Genomic DNA, 17,817 nt, shown 5'->3' on the forward strand with positions numbered 1-17,817 from the left:
GATTAGGGTTGGTCAGTGGTCTTCCAGGAGACAGATTGGATATCGCTGACATAAGCATGTATGTTTGGTCTTATCACCAAAAGTGTGGTTACTTCATGATAAATCAGCAAATGCTGATGATCAGCACTTTTCAGAGGTGTTAAATTAGATGGACCGATCTGAATTCAGTGCATGGTTCAATTTCTAGCTTCATCTTCCTGATCTGAGTCCCTTGACTCTGTATTTAAAGCAGAAGACGACTTCACTGTGCTTCTCACATCGCTGGACTGAACAGTGACTACAATGAGCATCTTTTGGTTTATAACTACACTGCTACTGCTGCACTCCTGCACCCCAGGTAATGACTTCATATCAGACTACACTAATAACAGCAGACAGTTTCTCATAACCCTTTAAATAGTTTTAAAAGTTCCTACAATAGGAGGAAATTGCAGTGAATCTGTTTTTACCATGCAAACGGTATCACATTTAATATTCTTATATGTATATGCATTTACATTCTCTCTTTAGGTGTCGGCATGAATCATGGTATCGTTGGCGGTAAGGAGTCCATTCCACACAGCCGCCCATACATGGTCTACATTCATGACAACTACACACATGCAGCATGTGGTGGATTTTTGATAAGAGAAGATTTTGTGATGACGGCTGCCCACTGTAACAGTAGGTGAGTAAAATAATATACTATCAGTCGCATCAAAACACAAACTTTGATTTTTATACGTCACTATAATGAACTATAAAAGCAAAATTGCAAAAATAAAAACTACAATTTTTCTATATAGTGAACAAGGTAATTGAAAATGTGGTTGATCAAATTAACTTTATAACCAATGCATTTGGACATCTCACAAAGATTAAATGACTTTTTCAAAACAAACATACATTCATACGCTTATCAAATGAATGTATATTTGTACATATGCACGATGCAACCAAAGTATTGTGAAATAATTGTGTAAGTCTTTACTGTATGGTTGAAATAGTGGCAGTATTTTAACATTTACTTTATTATGTTTGCTTTAGACATCTCATGGTGTATTTGGGTGTTGATGACACAAATCGTTTACCTGAGGGTATAGAGGTCTTAGCCATTCCACATCCAGATTTTGCAAATGAGAAAGGTCATGACGACATCATGCTACTGAAGGTTTGTCTCGTCTTATATGCATTTGGTATGTGCACACTTTTTTAACAATCATATAGGACATCTAGTCAAGCAAAAACATTACATCTTTCTATTTAGCTTAAAACAAGAGCAACTCTGAACAAGAATGTGAAAACCATTGACATGCCAAGAACTAAGGGAGAGGCATTCCCAAGTAACTGCATGGCCATGGGTTGGGGGTGGCAAGAATACACTCACACGTCTCCATCAAATGTCCTGAAAGAAGTGAACTTGACTCTTACTCAAAACTGTGCCACACCTGACCTTATACGCACTGAGGGAGGAACCGGGCCATCACGGGTATTTCATAAGCTTTCAATTATGTTGAAAATATTTCTTGGTAAAATTGTGTTTGTATTTTAATGCTATATTTATGGCTAACTAAACCACAATTTCTCTTATAGGGAGACTCTGGCGGGCCACTTATTTGTGGAAATGTCCCACATGGCATTGTGTCTTTCTACAATGAGTCTACAGGCTACAAAACGATGTATACTAAAATCTCTCACTTCCTTCCATGGATTCATAAAATCATGAATGCACCTCTTTAAAGCAACACAAACCATGGAAGGCAAAGCTGGATCAACTCAACATTGTAATATGAAAGCATGTCTGATTTAAGTTCTTCAGCATTTTTATGTACCTAATTGAAATAAAAGAAAACCTTTATCATTGCACAAGTCTGTTAAAATGATTTCTGCAACAACAACCTACATCAATGTCTTGCTCCTTGAATGCCTTTCAGAGCTTAGGTCCAACCCTAATTTACTGTTACACACCTGAACCAGCTAATGAAGGTCTTACTACTCAGGTGGCTGAGAAGAAAACAAACACAGTTCCTGGAGGGTCACTGTCCTGCGAAATTTAATCTGATTCGAGAACTTCAGGATTGCCAGAAACTCCAGGACCAAATTTAGAAACCCCTGGTATATTTTGCTGAATCCATGCCTTGATCTTTTTAGGCTGTTTATACTGCATTTCATATTATGATTTTTTTATTTAATATATAATAACATAAACAAAGCTTTAGTATAACCTTTACCAAAGTGTATAGAAGCACAAGAGGGGAAACTCTGATTCGTTTTTGGCAACAGTCACTAGGTGGTGCTTAAGTAGCCCGGCCGCCATTTTGGAATGAAAATTCTCACAGCCAATTCATTCTCAGCGAATCTCACAGCCAAATCAGAAGCGCAATAGTAAGTTTCTTAGATAAAATTTTTGTTCATTTGCTACACCTACACGAAACAGTGTATTATATTGTATGTATGTGTTGTGTTGTTGTTGCTACCAGTTGTGGAATCCAATCATTAAATAGATACACATTTGAGGTAGTTTTTTCTTGCTTTATTATGTAATTCTATTTTTTGCTACTTTACACATTTACTACCAACTCCACTAGGTATGAAATATATTTTGTACATATTAATGCCCTGGATCCCGCTACAAACATTATAATCTTATAGAACATGATGCATTGTTCTGTCTGTTATCCTATAATTGGACAGTGGCTGTGTTTTTTTTAACTTAATCCATTTCGAGGAATTCAGATGTATATGTGTGTTTATGTGTATGTGGAGCCAAAATATTATGTGTGGATGAGTTTATGTCGATATGTGTGTATGTAAAATTAGCCTATATGAAAGTGGAAGACTAAGTCTAAATATCTGAAAATAAGTTGTAAAAAATTATTAATGATCACTGGTCTGATTGTATGTTATTCTGTGTTATCATCATTCAGTTTGAATTTGATCTTTTAATGTACAAAATAGCTGATATTGCCATCACTTCTAGTTGACTCCTGAGTCGCTCTCATTACAAAATGGCGGATTTGTAGGGCTGCTGCTGCTGGGGGCTGGTGTTGCAATGGAACGTTCTATTGACTTTCACTTCTTGTCAATATAAGTTCTTTGCCTTTACTTAAGTAAAAGTAATTACAAGTTTATTAAATGTTTAATGTCCTTAAATGGATAGTTCAGCCAAAGCTCACTTTCAAGTTGTTCCAACCCTGTATAAATTACTTTGTTTTGCTGAACATAATAGATTTAATAATGTTTTTATCCAAACAGATAATATTATTTATAATATTATGGGAGTCAATCGTGCCCCAGAACAGCTTTGTTACAAACATTCTTTAACAAACTAATAACTATGTTTTTTTTTAAACCAAAAGTTTAATTAAAATGATAAAATAATAACAAAACATTTGGATGAAATCTCATTTTGTTGTTAAGATTATAATTTGTTTATTTGAATTATTCCTAAAGAAAGACATTACTGATTGAATTATTCAGATAATGTTTATTGTTCATTCTGTCACGATACGTAGGAGAGAACCCAAGTGCAAGACACAGATGTACAAAAAATGGGAATTTATTGTGACACAAAAACAGAAATCAACAACCCACGAGGGGGCAAAACATAGCCAGGAATACAGAATATGCTAAACTGGGTAACACTAAACAATAAATTGACAGAACACAATACACGGGATTAACCTAGACTAGACTGACAAAGTACTCAAACGGATGTAACGAAGCATAGTACAACACATGGAACAACAATGAGCAGGCACAGAGTAACAAACACAAGGACCTTAAATAGGGGAGAACTAATGAAGACAACAGGTGACATGGATTAAACAATGAGCGTGACAAGGGTGTGGGGTAAAAGTGACAAGACACTGGGAAACACGTGGTCTAGTAAAACCAATACTAAGACCACGTGATCCCACACAAACATGGGCCCGTCATGATCCTGCCACAAGACTAGATTAAACAAAGGATAAGATCATGACACAATCATCTTTGAGTTTTAAAAGAGCTTCTGTTATAGTTTTGACTTCTGTGGTTAACACTGGTGCTTGTGTTTTTGAGTCATCACGTCTGTTAATCACTCAAGAGCGATGCATTCACTAGGTTAATGCCAGTATCTTTTTACTTGCTTATCATATTTGTTGTATGTAATAATGTGCTTAGCTGTTTGTAATCTGTTCCCATCATTTAATTGAGTAGATTTAGCAAAGTGCATACTATTTCGTAGACTGTAGTGTAGGCTTAACTTTTTATATTTTATGTAATTTTACATGATTTATTCTCGATTTGGTAACATTTTACAATAAGGTTCATTAGTCAGCATTAGTTAACTACATTAGTTAACATGAATTAATAATGAACTGCACTTATAGAGCATTTATTAATCTTTGTTAATCTTAATTTTAACAAATACTAAAACTTTATTAAAATATTTTTAACATTAGTTAATGCACTGTGAACTAACATGAACAAACAATTAAAGCTTACATTTTAATTAACTAACATTAACAAATATGAATAAATATTGTAACAAATGTATTGTTCATGGTTTGTTTAATACATTAACTAATAGTTAACTAATGAACTATTGAACATCTTGGTAATAGCCTACAACCACAAAAAATGCAGCTATAGTGAGCAACGTACAGAGCTTTGAACAATCTTACTATATACAACAACAAAGAAAACCTGAATATATCGAAAATTCAGTGCTTCCATAAGAGAAGCTTGATTACAGTCGAATTGTGGCAGATGTGTTATGAAATGAGGATCATTCAATTGATTTCGCATAGGCTATAACAGGTTTCTCCTTATATATTAATATAAAGCCTATTATCATTATGATAATACTATGCAAATAACATATGAAAAAGTAACTTTCAATTAATATAATCCAACACGTCCATATTGTAAGAGGTTTCCATTTTAATAAATCATTGCGAAGCAGACAGTTGTCTCTGTGTTTCTGTAGTTAAAAAAAGGAAAAGCTGGCAATTCTGGCTAGACTTTTGTTATTTTAATAATTTCTTTATTTTTATTTTATTTATAGATCACTCGGGGTTATCAGATTCAACTATTTTGTGGCTAGTGTTTTGTTCCCCTGCACTTCAGGCATTGTGCACACGTTTGTTCTGCATCTTTTTATTTCTGACTTTATTTTAGTTTTTATTTGTTATAAAAGGAAAAATCTGATCTAGTTTAAGTCTGTATATTTGGATTGCTTTTTCTTGTATCAATGTTGCGCTGTAGGGTGGCTGTCAGGATCCGGTCATGGTATCATGTTTAATATTATGTCTTGTCATTATGGCTGGGTTCTGACAGTCCCATGTCTTATGTGAAGGCTCATGATCTTGTGTTTTGAGTCATGTGCCTTCGGTGTCTTGTCTCTTGACTCTTCCTGTTAACGGTTTAATCATTAGTTAATTCCCATCACCTGTTCTTCCCTTGTTATCTTGTTTAGTTTTTGCTATTTAATCCCTTCCTGTGCTGGTTCATTTTGTTCTGTTCCCGTGTTTCGTGTGGTAGCTTAAACCAAATATCTTGTCAAGTTTAGTGTATCTGTTTAGTGTTTCATGTTGTGTACCTCCTCGTGGGTTTTTGTTTCTTGTTAGTTTAATAAAGTGTTTTTTGTTCTCCCCGACATCGTTTGCGTTTGGGTTCATTCGACCTCAGTTCCTCTCAGTGGCCATGGTGCTGACGCATGCAATTTAACCGATCGCGCATTTGCTCTGCGTGTCATCAAACTAAACATCAAAAATATATATTTTTTCAACAGACCTTTCCAACAATATATAGTTTGTCAAGGTTATTTCATGTTTATAGGATATTTACAAATGTTTTAACACCTTGGGCCCACCTGTTGGTCTGCGACATTTTAGAAAATGACTCTTCCTACATAATTCTTTTTGCAAAATGGTGTTGAAATATAAAAACTACATTCCTAGAGGTATATAGTTTGTCAAGATTGGTGTAGGTTTAGACTATGAAACTATTGTTTTAAATATGTAATGCCAAACGTCCCACCCTTGGGACAGTGACAGTAATATTAATAAAAAAAAAAACATTTTACACAATGTGATGTCGGAGCATTATAGTATTCATACTATATATATATATATATATATATATATATATATATATATTTTTTTTTTTTATCACATCCTCATTGGAGGCTGAACCACACTAATATTAAAAACCTAGAATCGCCCCTAATTATTGCAAAGTTTATATTTTGCAACTAAGTCAAGGCAACAAAAGTAAATACATTGTGACCAAAAACATTGAAAATAATGATCTCTATGTATGAAGGGAAGCCTCATCCTTACCTTAGTAAAGCTTTTCTTATCACTTGCCTCATAAACTGGTGTCAGTTCAAATAATTTGAAAAGCTTTTTTGCTGAATGAAGTCTACAAAGTGACTTATAAAGAAAGCAGCTTGCCCCACCTACAGTAATGTAGGCTACCCTGCACTCAACTTAAACACAGGCCTAACACATTAACGTCCTATAGTCAAACTTTATATTTTGAATTGATTAATAAATTAGTTTAAAGCCTTTATACAAAAATATTTTGGGAAGTATTACATAAATCATACATTTGTGTTTAAAGGTAGTAATGTGTTGCCATTTTGGGTTTGCTGCTATGTCATGGTGGGGAACCCCCATAAGACTTGATTCAATTCGAGCACTGATGCCTACGGTTTGTCTGCTACATACAACTACACACAGATGCATATTTACTCCTAAAAAGCTTTATCTAGAGTAATAATTAAGAGCTTTATACAGAGAAAACATAATACTTTTATTTTTCCAAGCTTGTATTTTGGGCCTACTTGTTATGATGCGCACTTCCTTTTAAATGCTGATATAATAGATAAACATCTAAATTCAGCTTATTGGGATTTTTTTCTTGGTATGAGTCCCTTGACTAAGTATTTAACAAAGAAAACGACTTACTGTGCTTCACCCATCACTTGACTGAACAGGTTATGACTAATACACTAATAACAGTAGACAGTTTCTCATAACCGTTTAATAATAAGTTCTAAGAATAGGAGGAAATTTAGTGAATCTGTCTTTCTCTATGCAAACAGACTTTTAATCACATTTCATATTACTTTGCCAATCTCTCTTTAGGGGTCGGCATGGATCATCGTATCGTTAACACAGCCGGCCATACATGGTCGTGACACACAAACACATTCAGCATGTGATGGGTTTTTGATAAAAACAAATTTCGTGATGACGGCTGCCCACTGCAAAAGAGAGTGAGTATATTATTTTATATTATTTAATATTGCACAGGGTAAGAGTATATGATATAACATACATATAATACATATACTGCACAGAGTAAGATGCAGGGTTCTGGTGATAAAGCTGTAAAAACAACTACAACTTTTACAAAAGACACAAACATTCAAAAAGGCGGCGCTATACATTAAGGGGTGGTTTCCTGGACAGGGTTTAGATGAATCCAGGCCTTGAGACAAAATTTCACCAATATATGATAAAATAAGTCAGGACAAGGTGTTTTTAAATTAAAGCGTCATAAACATGCATTTAAGTCTGGGACCAGGATAAACCTTGTCTGGGAAACCACCCCTAAGAGTCAGGTGAATGTTAAACGTTTGAAAATAATAGTTGTTATTTTGACTTTCAGTAAACATTTATATGTATTTTAGCTTCTTAAGGACATTACTATGATAAGATATCCAAACAAAATAATAATTTACACTGGTCAACCTTTACACTTTGAAATATATGGTGTTGCCTACACTGTAAAAAATAAATTGTTGGCTCAATGAATTATTTTTTAGTAACTAGTTCCACAGAAATTTTACGTTCACTCAATTTCTGACTCCAAAGTGTTTCCTGGATTGATGTTTTTTAGTTGGCCCAATTTTGACTCAAATATAAAAAAGTATGTTTGCTCAACTAGCTTTATAGTTCATTCAACTAAAATGTTTTAATCAGTTGAATCTTTAAAAACTTACAGCAAAGACTCTGTCAATTAAATTTTAAGTATTTACTCAATGTTTTATGTGTTACTTCAATTAATATTTATTATTTGGGAATACTTAATAAACTTTTAAAATTATTTATCAAATAATTTATGCTGGTGTTGTTAACAAATAATTAACTTCAGTCACATAAAAACAAAAGCTTTATTCACTTATCAAACAGACTGAACATACAGAATTAAGTCTTCTCTAAATAGAGGGCATAAAACAGTCTAAAAAGCACTCCAAAGTCACTCAGAACATCTCCAGGGCCATTTAGGAGAACTTCTTTCGCCATGTATCCCTCTCTGCCTCTCTCCACATCATCACCGCTCTGGTTTGATAAACAGAGGAATATAAATACATACATAAAAACATGTTTAATATAATAAAGCTTGACGGTGAAAGACTTCATACCCTAAAATTGCCAAATTTCCCTCAGACATCACACGTAATTGAATTAAACACTATTGGGCGGTTTTCTCGAACAGGGCTTATCACTGACTAAAATACTGACATCTCTTAACATATGAGTGCTATTGTTTTGTCTCAAAATGCACGCCAGTGTTGAATTTTATAAGGTTTGTTTGTAAAAATGTCCCAATTATAATTAAGATGGAGTAATAAACCCTGTCCGGTAATCTTAACTAAAATAGCTCCACTTTAACTCGGACACATAACATAACACACCTTTATATAACTTATATCTTTACAAAAACGTCGAGTATTTGCGTCTTTGCCAATTAATATAGTCTAAAATTAACATTTATTTACAAACACTTACCTGACGTGAACTTGAGGAAACGGCTGATGACTTGTGTCATGTGAATCAGTGAGTGATTCAGGCTGTTAGGTGCGGATTGATCTCAGATGAAATGACCTGTGATCCTGATCCTTCCGAGTTAAGACATTTTAAATTAAAAACTCACGCACATACTGTACATACATACACAAGCGCGCGCGAGACGGGTATATTTAGAAGTTTAAGATTTTTATGATATTGGGACTATTTCTCCACCCGCTCCTTCAGCTCTGAAGTTCAAATTCGCATGCAGTCCGGTTATAACGAATGTAAAAGATATGAAACATCACTCAACAGCCATATCAATTAAGTGCAATCCTAAAATATGATTTAAAACATAACCCTTTCATTGTTAAGTATGAGAAATTTAAATGAATTAAATCACGTTTAAACGCCACAGAGATATCAGAGCCAGCAGTCGATTTCTGATGCGCTTGCCGGGGCGAGGCTGCACTGGGCGGGGTGTGAGCACTTAAGCGCCGATGATTTTCTGGAGCTCATATGGAGCTCATATGGAGCTCCGTCCGAAAGTGTCCGAGCACATTTTTAAATAGACGCTATCTTTATTAACCGACCGCATATTTAAACTTTAAGCACATACATTCACGCCTGAACAACTCTTACAATTACATTTTGTGACCAAATAACAGTAATATTAGGAGCATTTTGTTGTCAGGAAACAAAGCTGTCATAAGTCCACATATTTACCTGATTTGTCTTAATTAGTTCAGTCAACATTAGCCATTCTGAATGTTGACTGGAATTGAAAATAACCATTCATTTAATGTTTTAAACACAGATTTATCTAGACTTAAAATAATATGTCTTCTCAACTAGCTCAAACAAAAAAATTGGTTTAACTTGTATATTTTTGCCCGTCCAGCATTTCATTAATTGGATTTTTTACAGTGTATACATCAGTGAATGTTTGTATCTTTTGTAATAGTGTATGAGGATCTCAACTGTCCTAACCCTTGTACCATGTTTTTTGTGGTAAAAGTGTAGTAAACATGTTTTTTGTGGTATTGATCAGTGTTAGAATTGAGGGGGTCTGGGGGGTCCCCGACCTCCTATAAGCCTTGAGGGAACCCCCCCCCCCCCATAAAGCACAAAAATATAAATTAGGAGGGTCCCCTGGTTTTTATTAAAATACTACATGAATTTAAAATTCTCATGTTGCGCTGTCACAAAGCAATAGGCTGTCCGTTATTTGTCCCAATGTCGCAATAAACTAATTCATATGATTCCTGTCTGAAATAAATATAAACTCGCAAGTGCGCCTCATGCTGCTTTCTGGAGGACTTGACAGACGAGTTAATGTCTCTATCTGCGTGTGGATTATTTTCACCTCAGTGATGGTAAGAATATTTAGTAATCTTTAGGGTTAGAGTTTTTTTTATTCTTCTCAAACTATTATTTCATAACAGTGGCGAGGCTACACACTCAAATTGACAGCTGGTCCACCAAGTCAAAAGAAACACAAAATATTTTATTGGGAAAGCAGAAGAAATCACGCATAAATGATAATAAATGATAGTCGCTTTAATAATCGCTCAAAAACGCATCATTCAGAAATAAATAGCCTAACTATTTATAGAAAGTTAACTTTTGCATGTGTTTTTTAAACCTTGCAAATGTTAACATGCAAGCGATTTTAAACAATTTGAGTGCAAGATGTTAAAGTGAGCTGTTGTGTGTGCGCACAAACAATGACGCACACACACTCAAATGGACGCACACTCATAAGCGGACGCACGGAGACGCACGATTCTAAAGCATGCAAACACAAAATTATTTTGAAATACCACAGTCTTTGCACCTATTCTTATAAAATCATTCAGTTATGTCTTAAAGTGAGTGCAAACAGTTCAGAAAGAAGTCAGATCTTTGTGTTGGTTTGAAAGTAGCAGTTCTTATCTGCTTATGTTTCTGTCATTTACATTAATTAAACAACAGAAAACAAAGGAAAACCACTTCTGTATCTTAAAAAAAAGATTAATTATATAAGTCTTTATATTTTTTACTGTATGCCATTGTTGGCTTTGTGTGTACGTAGACTTTTAGTAAGGATCCTACGCACAGTTTTATAAATGAGACCCTAAGTATTACGCCCTAGTTATTTGAGTTAAGTGCTTATTGCTTGTATTCATTCAATTATTTTATTTAGTCTATTTGTCTTTTTTATTGCTGCTGTCAGGGCTGATTTTTTTGTCCCAATCCAGCCTTGGTTACAGACAGTTATAAACAACAGACAATTACACACGCACACAAACACATGCACAGTTTATATTCAGAACTAAATTTACATTCAGCATGTGCATTTAGTTTGACCTAATGAAATGTGACTGCTTTAATGCTACCATCAAATACAGACCTCAGCATCACTGGCATGAAACAGAGCTGTTTACTTCACAAAGTTTAGCTTCCGACTCCAAACTAGCAGCATGTTCAGCATTATAGACTGAAAAATAAAAAGGTTTTTATAATGCAGAAGATGCGTGAAAAAAAGTCATGTATTAACAATTTCTCAATAAAAATTAAATATTTTTTTTTAAAAGCACAAAAAAGCCGAATATTTTTATGGTTCTCCACGGAGAGACACACTTTAAAGGCACATGACGCAAGTGGAACATCTCATCAGATCTTGACTTATCTCAGTTTTATTTCACTTCACATAAGGACAGAAAAAACTCTTAAATTCAATCAGTTAATAAAGATCTGTGAGATTAAACATTACTGGCAGATATGTCTGGATCAGATTAGGGTTGGTCAGTGATCTTCCAGGAGACAGATTGGATATCGCTGACATAAACATGTATGTTTGGTCTTATCACCAAAAGTGTGGTTACTTCATGATAAATCAGCAAACGCTGAAGATCAGCACTTGTTAAATGAAATAAACTGATCTGAATTCAGTGCATGGTTTAATTTCTAGCTTCATCTTCCTGGTCTGAGTCCCTTGACTCTGTATTTAAAGCAGAAGACGACTTCACTGTGCTTCACACATCGCTGGACTGAACAGTGACTACAATGAGCATCTTTTCGTTCATAACTAAACTGCTACTGCTGCACTCCTGCACCCCAGGTAAAGACTTCATATCAGACTACACTAATAACAGCAGACAGTTTCTCATAACCATTTAAATAGTTTCATAAAACTGCTCACATTAATAAGTTCTTACAAAGGGAGTAAATACACAGAATCACCATGCAAACAGACTCAATATCACATGTAATGTGGCTTGTAAGTATTAATATAAATGGAAACATCAGCAAAGATTTCGCCTGATAAACAATCTCTCTTAGGTGTCGGTGTTGTTAACAGTAAGGTGTCCATTCCACACAGCCACCCATACATGGTCTACATTCATGACAAACATACACCTTCATCATGCAGTGGATTTTTGATAAGAGAAGATTTTGTGATGACGACTGCCACTTGCAATGGTAGGTGAGTAAAATAATATACTAAGTGACCTTTGACACAAAATCTGTATGTTGATAATTCACTGTAACTATAAAAGCTTAGTTGCAAAACTTAAAACTGATGTTTCTATTATGTGGACAATATAATTAAAAATGCATTTTCACATGCAATCAACATTTACAGACTAAACTACCATACACTGATACACTCTGAAAATGCTGGGTTATTTCAGCCAATATTTGGGTTAAATATGAGCAAACCCAACTGTTGAGTTTATAATAATAAAAAATCCATATTTGACTCAAACTTGAAATTTTTCAATCAGAGTATAAAGTGTCCAGGAAAGTATTTTTGTACATATAATAGCGATGCAACCAACGTATTGCCAAAATAATTCTGTACATTTTTAGGGTTAAAAAAGTGGCAATCTTCTAACATTTAGTTTTTTTTGTTTGCTTTAGACATCTCATGGTGTATTTGGGTGTTAATGACACAAATGATTTACCTGAGGGTATAGAGGTCGATGTCTTTCCACATAAAGGTTTTGCAAACAAGCCAGGCGATGACATCATGCTTCTAAAGGTTTGTCAGCAGAATTTATTTTTAGCAGAAACTAATAAATTGTAAAATGCATTTTATGTGCAATTTATATCCGTTTTAACAACTGTATGAGGCATCTTAAGCAAGAACATTACATGTCTTCCCATTTAGCTGAAAACCCCAGCAACTCTGAATGAGACTGTGAATATCATTGCCCTGCCAGAAACTAATAGAGAGAAAATCTCAAGTAACTGCATGGTCGTGGGTTGGGGCTGGCAGGAATACAATGAAAAGTCTCAATCAAGTGTCCTAAAAGAAGTAAACAGGACTCTTTTAGACTCTAAAAATTGTGCCACACCTCACACTTTATGTGCTAATGAAGTCCTGCCAACAAAGGTATTTATTTCATAAGCTTTCACCTTTTAATTGTTCTGTTAAATGGAAACATTATGGGCCCTATCTTGCACCCAGCGCAAATGACTTTGTCAGTGACGCATGTATCATTCGTATTTTGCACCGGCGCACAGCGGGTTTTTCCCTCCACAGACGCACGTCGGCAAACTAGGGAATGAACTTGTGCTCCCTGGGCGGTTCAGCGCAAAAAAGAGGCATATTCCGGTGCAAACCATCCCTGATGCTATTTTGCAGTTCCAAAAAACAATTGCGCCACTGACCAAGTTTAAAGTCAGTGGCGCGTTGCGCGTGGTTCATTATGCTTTTTTAAGGGCGCATGCTTGACCATAATGTATAGCGTGCACAACGCGCATACACTTTGCATCTAATCTACACAGATGCAACAGTTATTTTTGCAAATCATAAATTGTTACACTAAAAAATATTAATACACGAGATAAGGGGAATCATAGTGGTGAGCATTGTGGTGATACATAAGAAACCTTAATGTATATGAACTTGATTTGTAAGAGTACTTTGGGGTTGGACCTTGCTTGCGTTTCTTGGGTCCGATTTCAAAGCCCCCAAACCATGGTCGAGGCTTCAGCACCCCTAAAAAGGAGCTCAGCACCCCTAAAACTTGGGGCAAGAAATTTAATTATTCTAAAATGTTCGTTCGTCTTTGACCAGGTTAAATAATGTCCAAAACATACTCTGTAGTTTGTGGTTTAAAATGTATAATAAGGTAGAAAATGAAAACCTCCCCCCTTAGCAAATGGTGTCATCCTCTTCTACTTCTCTGTACCTGCATCGCTTAGCCCGTCCGTCATTCAGCGCGAAACACACGCAGAGTGAGAATCAGTTAAAAGTGTTGTGATGCAACTTTTTTGTTCAAATCTTACAAAATGTTTACGTTATGTTTATAATGAGCGAGTACATCACGAATCAATCTTTCAAGCCGTGTTTTTGTCTTATAATGAATCACCATGGTACACGTATAATAAGTGTTTATTTTCGGATTATTTTAGTCTGGCGGGTACCCGCGCGCTGCGGAGTAGCAAAGTACCTGGGTGACTCGTCCATAGACTTAAACTGAGAGAAGTAGCGCCGGTTACAATGTTCTTCCGCAAGACGCATGCAGTTTTGTGCGTCTCAGTGGGAAAGTTGCATACGTGTGTCTCCGTTGTTAAAGGAGACATATCATGCTAAATCCACTTTCTTGGCTCTTAAATGCATTTTGTTGTATATTTGTAGTGTTTATAAGTACATAAAAGTTGAAATTAGTCTCTTCAGGTGCTTTGTTGATATCTTTATATTCTGTTTTGGTCATATTTTCCAACCGGTTCTGATTTTTCTATTATCTATTACGTTTTTTGAACAATTACGTCACAGTATTTGCAGCGGAACTGCTAAATAAGGACATCGACTTCCAGCCCAACACTACGAGCAATCCGGCATTTTATATTTCTCGCTGCGATATTGTAGTCCAAGCTCAAGGATGCAGAAGTTACGAGAGCGTAAGAAATGTACTCACATCTGTGGGTAAAGTCATTTTTGTGTGCCCGAGGCACTTTAAGGATAACTACTTCACCAATCTCCGCCAGTATAAAGAAGGATTTGCCGATAGACTTCGTCTGATTGTGGGGTCAATTACTTCTTTCTTTGGAGACGACGAGCAGAGCACTTCGGTAAGCAGTTTATAACTTAAAGTAAAAAAGTAAAGTACACGGTGGTCATGGTTTAGCAATGCTGTTTCTCACTCCGAAGGCTGCAGCCTGCGGAGATCGCTTTTGGGCATCAAGCCTGGTTTAAGTTAACTGAGCATCACATTTGCAAGTCATGAGCATATTACAACAACTTACGATTAACTAAGAATAATAGTAAACTTTATAATTGTTAATATTCTGAAATAAGACCGTCTTGATGACGTATGCAGCCTAGATATGCGACCTCCGGAGGCTGCAGCCTCACACCATTGCGATACCTCCATATGAAGACGTTGTTCTGCAGGTTCGTCGTCTTCATTTTCCTCTCAGTCCGTTTCCGACTCTGGCGCGAACATATAAGGCTGGATGGACAAGTCTTCCGTTGTTGACATTTTGTGAATAACGAGTAAATAAAAAGTTTCTGTGCAGCTAGATAATCGTATCTCTGCTATAAAACTACAAAAATGGCCGAACGGGGTGGAGTTTAACCGAGTGTCACCTCTGCAACCTGGAGAGGGGGCAGGGTATGACGTGCATTTAAAAAGACAGTACCAAAACGAGTTGCTCTCAGATGCACATCAGAAAAGGGGGCCTGTGGGGCTATAATAATGAGGAATTCAGACCCAAGCATTGCAGTTTCGCTTTACATAGACCACAAATAGATGATTTATATGTAAAAAGGACAGATTTAAAAGCATGATATGTCTGCTTTAAAGTTTATTGTATGATTTATCGTTAATTTGAGACTCATTTTAACAATCGGGAGTCATGTAAACATGACATCACGTGCGTCTTTTCTGGTCAGTCGTCATGAAAACATGGCGTTTGGAACAGAGTGAAAACAAACTACATATCACTGTATACCACCACTAGGCTACCCGTAAGTTATGTGTGAAATCACTAACTGTCTGACTATCAAACTAGACAATAAATATTTTTTAGTTTGTCACATGTAGACTAAAATGAAGGGGATAACGTTTTTAACCCTTAGTGCAGGAGTCACAAGTGTTTTGTTTTAGACATATAGTAAAGGTAATGGTTCAATTAAAGGACTGTTAAAAGAAAAGCTGCAAATTAACAAACTATTAAAAAACCTACCATATGTTGTAGGCATAAAAGTTATAAATTAGGAGATTTGACATTTTGATAAAGGCTTAAAACGATACACTGTATATTCACATAAAACCATACCCACACTGCTGGTGTAGCCCACCTTTTGTCCTGAGACTTTAATATGGCATTAATGGCAAAAATGTGCTAGCTCACCATTAATTAGAAATAAAAAGGTTGGCAAAAAAAAAATGCATCTGAAAACTCATCAGATTGATGCTTTAAAATATGTTATTTTAAAAAAAATTCTAAGGGGGAGCATGCTCCCGGACCCTAGAGGGGTAATATTCTTCTCATCTTTTTCACCCCTGACCCATTTTCATGCCTGAAAGGTCTTCAAAAAAATCTTTATTTTGGAGTTAGTAGAACCAATGTTAAAATGATAGCTATTTAACAATAGACATATTATTGGTTTCTGTAGGAAAAAAGAGCGGGGGGTGGCAGCGGAGCTCATTGGGTGCTCAGCACCCCTAAAGCTCTAACCCTAGAATCGCCTCTGCCCCAAACCCTTTCAGCGGTGAGGGTGGACGCAGCGATGTCCTCTGCTGGCATCTGTGTAGAGGCAGATCCAACTCCCGTTACATGGCGTGCCCGATTTATGCTGGCAAGCTTGGGATTCCCCCGTCTCCTGACATCATTGTAGCGCTTGGCGCAACGTCCTGGGGATGCCCGCTGATGAGACTGTGGCTATTTCAATGTTTAACCTATCACTATGTTTAACCTACGCTGATTTGGGGGGTTTCTCCTATCCCCATACAAAACAACTTCTCTGTCTTTGACTGCTCTTACAAGAACGGGGGTCTCCTCGGCTGTGAACCGCTCCTGGCGTACGCCTGGTAAATCCGTCATAATAATAGCAACCCGCTGTGGAACTTGCGCCCTTGCGTTTAAAGGGAATGTTGGATAGCGTTCTGATTGGTTTATTTGACGTTACGCCCAAACCACACCTATGAATAATGAACCTACTTCAGACCAACCCCTTATTGATTTGCGCCTGGCGCATGAGTTATTTCTCACGCCGGGAAAATAGCAACAGCGCCCAAGATCCGCCCACAAACTCACTTGCGCGTTGCGCTTCGCACTTGCCTTTCAGATCGTTAAAATAGGGCCCTAAATGATTATATTGTAATTGTATTTTAATGGTATATTTATGTCTAACCCAACCACAATTTCACTCACAGGGAGATGGTGGTGGTCCACTTATTTGTGGAAATGTCCCAGAGGGCATTGTGTCTTACATACGGAAGGAGTCGAGTACGACCTACCTTACAATGTATACTAAAATCTCTTACTACCTTCCATGGATTCATGAAATTCTAAATGTACACAAACTATGGAGGTCAAAGCTGGATGCATTTAAAATATCTGATATTAGAGTGTGTATGATTGTAAAAATGACCAGTCCATAAGTCGGATCAAATTATTACTTTCTGAAGCTACAACCTACATTGTTTATTTGCTTTACAAATAATCTCTACAGCAGGCCACAACTGTTATCTTGTTAAAGGAATAAATAATTGTGTGTCACGAACATGTCCTGTGTCTCTTTTGTCTTGTGTTGTGTGCTCTTATTTTGTTTTCAGTTCTAGTTAAAACACACAGGGAAGGAAACCATGTAACCTTCAATTTGGGCTAGAAATTGTAGACCGCGGAGAGCTCCCCCATCCCAAAGTGGGATAGAACAGATTAGAGTGGCGAGTTGGGGTGGTGGAGGGATGTTGGAAACCAATCATGAGACTGAGTTAGGTAGGATGTCTGTATACATGTATGTAGTGTTTGGCTGAATTAGTTAATTATCTGATCGTGCTCCTTCCAAACCTTGTTAATAAAACATCATTTGTAGTGCCATGTAAATATT

At 36.2% G+C, this 17,817-nt stretch overlaps 2 protein-coding genes across 2 annotated transcripts; both read left to right on the plus strand.

The window, feature by feature from the left end:
* The first annotated feature begins 553 nt into the window (after positions 1–553).
* LOC135721748 (granzyme G-like) lies at positions 554–1,838 on the plus strand. The gene is made up of 4 exons (XM_065244195.1): positions 554–667; positions 1,027–1,150; positions 1,247–1,468; positions 1,573–1,838. The coding sequence occupies exons 1-4, from the start codon at positions 573–575 to the stop codon at positions 1,717–1,719; spliced, it is 588 nt and encodes a 195-aa protein (XP_065100267.1). The 5' UTR covers positions 554–572; the 3' UTR covers positions 1,720–1,838.
* Positions 1,839–11,813: 9,975 nt separating this feature from the next.
* Positions 11,814–17,368, plus strand: LOC135721144 (chymase-like). The gene is made up of 5 exons (XM_065243316.1): positions 11,814–11,868; positions 12,090–12,234; positions 12,672–12,792; positions 12,922–13,146; positions 17,141–17,368. Exons 1-5 carry the CDS (start codon positions 11,814–11,816, stop codon positions 17,366–17,368), a joined length of 774 nt encoding a protein of 257 aa, XP_065099388.1.
* Positions 17,369–17,817: the final 449 nt, after the last annotated feature.

The sequence above is a fragment of the Paramisgurnus dabryanus genome, chromosome 24, assembly GCF_030506205.2.
Source record: "Paramisgurnus dabryanus chromosome 24, PD_genome_1.1, whole genome shotgun sequence".
In the NCBI taxonomy this organism is placed as follows: Eukaryota; Metazoa; Chordata; class Actinopteri; order Cypriniformes; family Cobitidae; genus Paramisgurnus; species Paramisgurnus dabryanus.